Genomic DNA, 9,678 nt, shown 5'->3' on the forward strand with positions numbered 1-9,678 from the left:
CCTTCTCCCTTTTGCTTCACCCCCACCAATCACGTTCCCCTACAGCCCCCGCCTCACCTACAGCCGTGTCCCCACACCCTTCTTCAGCCCTCTTTATATGCATTCAGCTTTTACCCTTAAGTGACCAAGGACACCACAAGAAGAATTGTATTTGTTCCTGCTGAACAAAATCACCCCTGTACCGTGTAGAAAGAAACAAAAACAAAAACGCGTGTTTTGATTTTATATCCGTTTACTAATGTTACGTGTCTGGAGGCTGTTCCCGGGACGTTTCCAATGATCATCCCCATGATGGAATGCCCAGTGGTAGTGAGAAATACTTCACTTGCCAGCCCAGGTGTGTATTTTCCCCGTCATGCTTTCCTTTTTTCCGAAGTTGGACAAAAGAAACACGTTCCCCGAGAAACACTAGAAAAGGAGGAGGAAAATGTTGAGGAATCGAGAATCGAGAAGCAAAAGCTTCGTTAGAGAACTTAGGGTCTATGATCATATGAAGAGGCCTCCCTTCCTCTCCCACCCAACCCCTTAGCCATCCTCGAGGGAACCGTTGCAAATGGAGCTTTGTGGGTCCTAAAATGACATAATTAAAACGAGTGCCTGACAGTAAAACATGCAAACACAGGAGAGCAAAAGAGGGAGGAAGGGGGGGGGGGGGACTCCTTGTTGACTTGGATGTACAGTTATTTCTACAATGGCGAGAAATTAGCCTGCTCTCCTATCATCATGGTTGCGTCTCCTCTGTTTTACAAGCGAATGACCTGCTCTTGTTATGCAAACAGACCTCTCAGCTGGGACGCCACATTTTTGTGCTCGTCCGTTAGTTTCCATGAAGAGACCATATGCTAAAAAGGAAGGCCGCGTGGGACCAGCCCGGTTTAACGGTGAAAGCATTTTGCGGAAACGTCGGCAGGAATAAAAATGTACTCGCATTTCCTTAGAAGACCAAGAGAATAGTACTAACCCGGCACTTATGCAGAACTGACTGACAATTAGGGGAGTAATGAAACCTACATCGACAGCAATTTGCGATAAATTCAACGCAAAGTCTAGCGATGACTATGAGAAATAATTTACAAGCAGATAATTATCGCTAAGCAAACTGCAATCAATTTTCATTGCAAAACTACAATGCGATAACTTGGATTTTGCATTATTTTGGGACAAAATGTTATCACAGTATACGAAACGATAATAAAGGAAAGAACTGACGATATATCTATATCTTCTTGCGTAAATATAGGTTATTTTCAACTCTTCTTGTATTCATGAATATTTTGAGCCTTTTTTTAAATGTTTAATCTATCAAAGAGCTGCCGAACCAAACAGAAAGTTGCGCGAAGTTAATGGTGCGGGGTGGGGGGAAAGGGGGGGGTCGCGACGGGGCGTGTCGTGTCGAGATGGTTGAGGAACAACATGTTTACCGGCGCTGACCACTGGAGCGCGTCGCAATGTTTCGTGACAAATCAGCGACCAGCAGGTTAAATGTGCTGAGCATAAGTTAGTGCTCGGCAGAGGCGAAAGGGAAGGCAAGAGAGCGAGCGAGGAGGCGCGCGCGCGCGCGCGAGAGAGAGAGAGAGAGAGAGAGAGATGCCGTAGGGGATGCTGTAGGGGGCGTGGTCCATGAGCTCATCAGTCATGGCGTGCCAAACCGTCATAAAATGTTAATGTTTTCTCCATTCTGGGAGGTTTTCTTTTCTCTGCAGCGCCCCGGGAGAGGGGGTGGGAAGAGAGAGGGGATGGTCCTTGGCAGAAACGGGCGTAGGGTGGACCTCACTCCCGCGTAACTGGCTGAGCGAAAAGAAGGAGCAACTTGTGCACTCATTGTGATGCACGACGCCCGCCCCAACGGCGGACCGCCTCTCCCGCTCAAACTTCCTGACCTCGCCTCGAACTCTCTCATAGCCGACCGCACGTTTCCAATCACGAGCTTGCAAAGAAACCGCTTCATAATTTTACCTTTTGTAAAACAAAAAACTCCCTAAAGTCCTTTATTTTGTTAACATAACTCATCCGAAAGAAATCAACAGCCATTATTTTTGAGGTTTTTCATATCAAAATACTTGCTCAGGCGAAAAACAAATAAATGGATTTCTTTCTCGTATCCAGTGAACTGCGAAGGTCTCAGCTGTATAGGTTTCGTAGGATTGGGAAGGGTGGGAGTCTGAACTTCATGGAAAGGGTAGTACCTCCATCCTACGCGTTGGCTGCTTTCTGCTCGCTCGTCTGAAATACAGCAAAATAATTTATTGGTCAAAGTTTTCGTAAAGGAAAAGAAGACAGAAAGGATAGAGAAAGGGGGTGGGGAGATAGAGGGAGAGAGAGAGAGAGAGAGAGAGAGAGAGAGAGAGAAAGAGAAAGAGAGAGAGAGAGAGAGAGGGGAGTACAAGGGAATGCCAGGCAGGGAATCGGAAGAGACGAATGAGAAAAGAAAACAGACGACGAGTCCGCGCGGGTTGGTCTCGGGGGCGGGGGCAGCTGAAGAAAGGATGTGCCCTCAGTGCCAGGTGGGGGAGAGGCAGAAGCAGCCCCCGAACTTTGGCGGTCGATATCCTATTATCAACGTATCGGTTCGAGCGTGCGGCATCCTACACTGCCCGCGAAAAGATGAAATAAACTAGAGGAACCCGGAATGCAACGACCTTTCCACTGCTTGGGCGATTTCTCTCAAAGTATGGCAGAGGGCTGCAGTTGGAGAAAAGCTTTGGCGCCAGTATGGCAGGCTGGTCTGGCCCATGGTCTGGCCTGCCCGAGGGTATCGGGTGTCCCATGACAGTCGTCCTAGGCAGCTGAGCAGCGCGCTCTGCAGGTGAGAGAAAGAGTTATGGAGTCGAAGTCGCGGCTGGAAATCATAGCAAGATGAAGATGGCTCCAGCCGCGCTGACCTTAGCAGCCGATTTAAATTTCACGTTCGCCGTCTTTCTATCTCCTCCGAGGCCCCTCGTTAACACAAATCACCTGCTCGCCACCAACAAAAATAGATATTTCACGCGCGTAGGAAAGGGGTGGCTTCGTTCTTTTGTTTCTTTTTCCTTTGCAGTGTATTGCGTGCTGATTTACCACCCCGCTAATGACGTGACAATCAATTAAGCCCGGCTATCACGTGATGCGGGAGGTGTGCTGATATGTTGATTCGCGGATACGCGCGGATGTGACGCGCGGCTTTGATATGGGCGGGGCGCATCATCCTTCTTCGTGGGGTGTTCCTGGCCCCGCCCCGCCACACAGTTCTTCACGCAGACACACGCACACGCGCGCGCACGCACACACACACACACACAGACACAGACACACACACACACACACACACAGACGCGCACGCGTGCATGTATTACCACAGAAAAATGTAAAAGAAATTTACGGGCAGTGTACGCTTGGATTTTTACAGAAATGATAGGACTTTTTTTTTTTTTTTTCTTCTTCTTAGTGTTCTGTAAATTTAAATATTGTGGTTAGGTCTAGCCTTGGCAAGTAGTATTCCAAGGATTTTTATGGTAAAATCTCCTCCAATTTTATTTTACTGAGCAACGCTCCTCATGCCCGTCTTTTTCTTTCCTCACCCATAATTGCAGCTACCCTGGCCATTTTTCAAACATCTATTTAAAATTTAGTAGTGTGGAAAAATTGCAATACTGTCGTGAAGATTGCTATCTGACCTGACAAGCTTAGCAAAGAAAATAATTTACCTAACTTCCAGCGTTGCCAACACGTGACTCACGTTGTGCCGGCTTACGCCACACCGGGCATGTTAAACTTGCAGTGCTTCATACAAGAGCAGGCCAACTGGGCGGCCTGTTTCGTCCACCTCGGCTCAGCCCATCGCCCCTTGCTATCTGTGTAAAACAAAGGTATGCTCTCTGCTCTATCGACAGGGGTGACCCGCCAATGGACGAGTAACTCTCTATTAACCCTGCCAGTACATATGAGAATGTGATACGTCACCATAACTCGCCGTTATTTTGCGTGAAAGCCCATGTGCGCTCTTATAGCCGACCGCACTTAGCAAAGGCCCCCCCAAATTAAAATGGCTACACACACCAGTGGCGATGTAGGTGGTGGTGCGGTGAGGGTTAAAATATGGTCCGATGCACTTTCAGCGGGCGTCAGGGCAGTTTGGAAATTAATATCAGGAGTGCATCAGCAGCGATACAGGCCGAGTTAAGGATTCCAGTTTCGAGGCGTCCTGTGCGCTATGGCGTCCACCAGTAACAAATGGTCCACCGCGTTTGACATTTGCCATCTCTGGTGTCAGTTACGACTCGTTGAGCTCGCATAAGAGGTAAAAGGAGATCAAATTTCAGTTTCTATTAAATAAATACTTTTTTTCAGCTGATAGCAACTCGCTCCAGTGGTGCCCGGTAGGCTCCCCAATCTTCGCTTGCTCTGAATTCCTGAAATATTAAACGCACGTGTGATTGGCTGCGAGCTCCGGGCTCACGGCTTTGGGGCTCCGGGCTCATGGCCCTGGCTCCGGGGCGCCAGAGCAGCACTACTTGATGCTCCGGGCAGATACAGTGGTGCGCCATGCAGCGCCATGCAGCTTATGGCGCATAAATTCATGAAGTGAAATGGCATGCACGCCGCCGGCCAGCCCGGCCCTTGGCTAGTTTGTGTGGTGCAGACGACGCTATGTCTTGTGGTACGAAAGAAGCCCCCTCAGACGGCACCCTGCAAAACCACATCACCTAATTTGGCGACGGATAAGTCGTATTTTTGGGAAGGGGAAAAAGTTTTGTGGGTTCTCTTTATCGATGAAAATTTTTAGAAGAAAAAAAATATCTCCATGCATGATGGTCACCGTGAACAACGATTAAGGAGGAGTAATAATGTTTCATCCATTTCGATCCGCGCCTCAGCTGCGGTACCGTGTATGAAGCCGTCAGCCTCATTAAGGGAGACGCAACAAATTATCTGTTCTAGCGCGGTAGGCGCGGCGGCCCGGAGCGCTTCAAGTGACCGATCCATTCGTGATTCATTATTGGAGGATCCGCCGACAACGCGCCGAACGAGTTCCCCCCCGCCCGTCACCGCGGTAATGATTTACGTGAAAATTGACCACAAAACCAAAGAATAAGACGATAAATATAAAAATTACAACAAAAACATACATCAGTCGCCGGGGGTGAGGACTTACTTCATGCCCCCTCCCGCCCCCTTTTCGTCTCTTTCTCTCTCTCGCGCTCAGTGTCCAGTCAGCACGAGTGCCCCACCTTCTCGTCCGTAATTAAGAAATCAAACTGCCCTAAATCATGTACAAGATTGAGCCTGCCGGCGCCGTGCAATATATATGCATATGCGGGCCCGGGCTCGCAGAACGGCGCACAATATTGCAGTCTAGGTACACCGTTGGAAAACGAAAACATTACCGGACTACTTTGCTTTTCAGGAAGTCTCCTCAAAAATATGTGGTTATTTTCCTCACTTTTTGAGAAGATTTTACTCAAAATCTGAGGAGTTTTCCTCAAATATGGGACCGTCCAGCGCGATGGTCGGGATGCTTTTTATTCTGGCATCGCTCGAGTCGCAGTAACTTATATCTAAGACAACTTGGCTAGAGAGTGTTTGCTTGTGCCGCCTCATCGCGGAGGATGATAAATCGCAGCCTTTATTCACTTTCAGCCCGTCGGCTCAGGTGGCACCGGACGTGTGGCCGAAAAGCGTTTGCGTAGCAAAGCCTGGCCTGCACCCTGCGCCATTCAGAGGGCGCGTTACAGGGAGCTGCAGCGATTCTAATACCTAATGCTAGCGTGTGTGTGTGTCCGTGTTTGTGTTCTTGTTTTGTTTTTGTTTTTTGTTTTTTGCTGTCCGGCGGGGTCCTCGCTTTTAGAGCTGGACAAGCAAGGGGGACCCTCCCAAGAGATGTAACTCTCAAACAAGCTAGCTCACCCATGCCATGGCTGTTTCCGGCGGACCCCACTGCCCAGCACCCCACCCCCTTTCTCCCGCTCTCCAAAGAGCATCACTCCCCCTCCACCGCGATGCAAATAACTGCATCAATTCGTAATTGGCGGAATTTATGAGGCGAATCGGCGCCGTGTTGACGGATGGCTCCCCGCTCCGGCCGGCCCAGTCCTCCGCGTCTGTATGCAGAGAGAGAGAGAGAGAGAGAGAGAGAGAGAGAGAGAGAGAGAGAGACGAGGGAGGGTATGGGCGGCAGTGTGTGAGAGCGGATTCGACGGGTTGATATCTTACTTCCGAACCGCAGCTTCGTCGTCGTCGGTGGGTCCTTAGTGGCTCCGGATATCGCCCCGCTGCTCAAAACCGATATTTCTGCATTTTTCTCCGTCTGACTGCCCCACCGATAGTACCGTTCATCCTTGCAGATATTCCGGGTATAAGGGGTCTTTTTCGTTTTTCCTCTTTTCAGCAAAATAGAGACTAGTATTTTCAGATGGATCGTGTGATTTTTACGCACAGAGTTAGATATTCCTGTGTTGGCAGCGCTGGAGTTTCTCGTTCTGCGCACAGTCGTGCGCGTGCGTGCGTTCGGTGAACAGGGCTAATCCTTATTAATGTATGACACGTCTCGTTGGTGTTGGCTGAAATAATTTCGCAGGTGTCCGGGGAGCACTGCTGCGTCACGGCGCATACGTGCGAATATTTCCGCGAAGGCGTGTATGCCCATTCCTGAGCTCGGATGAGGCAAGATCCGCCATTCTTTTCAATATGTGCACGGACTCTAACTCGCGCCTTTCTCCCTGTTCCAGACGTGCAAGTGCTCGCGAGTGTAGGATCGCTTTTTCGAGTGCCATGGATAACATTATTGGATTACCTTCGCATCGCACCGCCCGGAGCAGACGCAGGAGACCTGGTAAGTTGCAGTTCGTCTGGTTGGGTTAGCTATACACCGCCTGGAGCCAGAGAAGGGGATGTGACGAGCGTTCCTCTTATCAGCGCGAGCAGGAGCCAGAGAGAAGGTTTCACAAAATGCGAGGTTAGGCTCGCAGCAGGCGCAAGGCCTCACAAAAAGATCTCGCGCCCGGAGGCGTCTGCCGCGGGGGGATTTATCGCCAAGCAAGACCTGGTTAACTACTCCAGTATTCAGGTATGCAGCCAAGCGATAAATTTGTTCTTAGCTTTTAGATCCCCCTTCGCGTCTTGCGCCCCCCTCCGCAGCCCCTCCGAGCGGCTCTCCCTCTTCCTCTCTCTCCCTTCCTCCCCTATTATTTCCTCTTCTCGGCGCGTATGTCCCCGCCGGGAGAGTCGCGCGTGTAATCGCCACGGGGAATGAGACCACTACTGGGGTGGGCCGTGTCCGCACCGCGCCGGGCGCCGGGCGGAGACGGTGGCTCTTCAGGAGGTAGAAGTTGGATCATGGGACGTCCAGATGTCCATTCTACGGCACACGAGAACAAGTCAAAGGTGACAGGTCATGTCGTACCTCTGTTGAGGTGGTACAGGAATTTTGACTTAAATGACATACCAATTGACTACCATTGTGAAAATTACTTCCCTTCGCCACGGTAAAAACAATGTCTCATTTTTGGAGGGAAGAGGGAAAACTTTGAGGAACTCCGCTGGTTTGACAAAAAACCTCTCAGATTTCGAGGAAGTCTCCTCAAAGCACGTGGTATTTTTCCTCATTTTTTGAGAATTTTCCTTAAAATCCGTGGCGAGATCGGAGGACTCTTCCTCAAACTTGGGAGTTCCTCAAAGTTTTCCCTTTTCCTTAAAAAAATGAGACATTGTTTTTAGCGTGGCAGTCTGAGTCTCACACTTATTTGATTTAACACTGCTGAACATTTTTGAAAGTTACATTTTTAATGGTAACTGAAACAACTTTAACGATCCATGTTAGAAAAAATTCTGGGAGCAGTTTGGGTCTGATTTTGCGGAAACTTTAATGATGACTTCATTGGACTGGTTCCGGTGGGGTAATTAAGAGGCGTTGACAGGTGTTAGGCGGGGATGAAAGGTGGGTGTGTGTGTGTGTGTGTGTGTGTGTGTGTTAGTTGGTGGAGGGGAGGGTGTGGGTGTGCGTGTGTGGGCGGAGAAGAGAGTGCGGTTGGGGGGCGTTGATGGCGCCGGCTTCCGATTGTTTGGAATGTCAAGTGCACGGCGCGCTACAAGCTTGTCGCGGCCGGGCCGGCCCGGAGCCACACCCGCGCGCGCTGCACACGTTATGCGTTATGGCCCATAAAGCGGCGGCACCGACTTCCGTGCGATATACGCCGCGAAGGACGATAGCGGCTCCTTTACGGGCGGAGCTGGATAAATACCGACAGCGGCACCCGACGGTGGCGGCGGCGCAGGCGAGACAGAAGTAGGCGAAGTGGTGGGATAAATACCGGAGCAACGGGATGAAATTCATCCCGTTTTGATTTGTAGACCAATTTTGTTCGAGTTCGTTCGAATTCGAACTGCGGCCTTGTTCGTCCATCTCTAAGATAAACACCGATGCAACAGGGGTAAATACCGAAGCAGTAAAATGGATACCAACGAAGCTAAAATATGCCAGAATTGAGTCCGACGCACTCGAATTTGACGAACAATTACCTTCGAAGTAAACACATGCTGTACTCAGATGGAGCTCTAAATATGCACTCGAGCTAGTCATAAGCAAATTATAAGTATATAAAGTAAAATCCATTATTGGACGAACATTGACTCTTTTTGGGTACGCGATGAGTGCTCCAGCAGCGGTACTCGGTGGCAACTGTCTCACTCATTCTAAAGCTCGAACGACTCCCTGTGTCCTCTGCTAGAACGCTCTCCGCCTCGCTACGCCACCGGCTGCACCCAAAGTGATTGCTGCTTACGAAGAGTTCCGATATGTGCCGTCGTCGAGTCGGGGCTCTGCCGCTCTGCCGCAGAGACGAGGGAGAGGGGGAGGGAGAGGGGGAGGGAGAGAAAGAGCGAGAGAGAGTGAGAGAGAGGGAGGGAGAGAGAGAAAGAGGGAGAGAGGGAGAGAGAGGGAGGGAGAGAGGGAGAGAGAATTTAAGGGATCAAGGCGTGGATAGAAAAACTGTGGTAGGTTAGAAGCGAAAGGGCTGCAGATCGCAAAACCGTGTTGCATTACTTAAAAATAAAAATGAGTTTAAATAGAAATAATACAAAATAAAACAAATCTACAGGCTTGGAAGAGAAATCGAGAGACGAGGAGGAAGCGAGACTTGGCGCGAGGAGCAGCGCCGCGGCTTGAAGGCGCTGGGGGTGCGTGGCGGGTCAGCGCCTGTGGGTAGGCCAGAAAGCAGCACGCGTGTCTTACGGGACGACCTACCTCCCAGGCGCTCGACCCGCCTCACAAGAAACCGAGCGCAACTGTTATAGTTTATTCTGTCGTTTTTGTGGTTAAGACGTTTCAATTTTTTTATACCTAGTTTCGTAATAGGGCGGAGATTTCTCTCCTTCCTTTGCGATTGGACTGAAGTTCGAGAAACCACCGCAAAAGCATTACGATCCAGCACATCGCTACACTTCGTCTCCTCTCCCCTCAGCTCCACGCACCAACTTCAGGATTCTAAGCTTGCTTTCGCATGTTTTTTGTAGTTTTCCATTATGTGTTTCATCGAATATATAAATTTTCTGGGACTTGAATGAGAAAGTTCGGCTGGAGAGTCTCTCTTTCTCTCTGTCTCTCTCGCACGTGAAAGACGACTCGAGCCATTTATTTTTATCTGGCCAAGTCACGTCGGGGGGAGCGCCGTGTATATAAGGTGGTGGCGGGGGTTGGTGGTAAAA

General features: G+C 49.9%; 1 protein-coding gene across 1 annotated transcript in view; it reads left to right on the top strand.

Annotated features, from left to right (window-relative positions):
- LOC127749871 (uncharacterized) overlaps positions 1 to 9,678 on the top strand; it is a 77,004-nt gene that overhangs the window by 49,805 nt on the left and 17,521 nt on the right. Inside the window, exon 3 of the mRNA XM_052269797.1 lies at positions 6,705 to 6,808. Coding sequence (XP_052125757.1) covers positions 6,705 to 6,808 — 104 coding nt within the window. The remainder of the gene's footprint in view (positions 1 to 6,704; positions 6,809 to 9,678) is intronic.

The sequence above is a fragment of the Frankliniella occidentalis genome, unplaced genomic scaffold (genome assembly GCF_000697945.3).
Source record: "Frankliniella occidentalis isolate FOCC.00 unplaced genomic scaffold, Focc_3.1 Scaffold102, whole genome shotgun sequence".
NCBI lineage: Eukaryota > Metazoa > Arthropoda > Insecta > Thysanoptera > Thripidae > Frankliniella > Frankliniella occidentalis.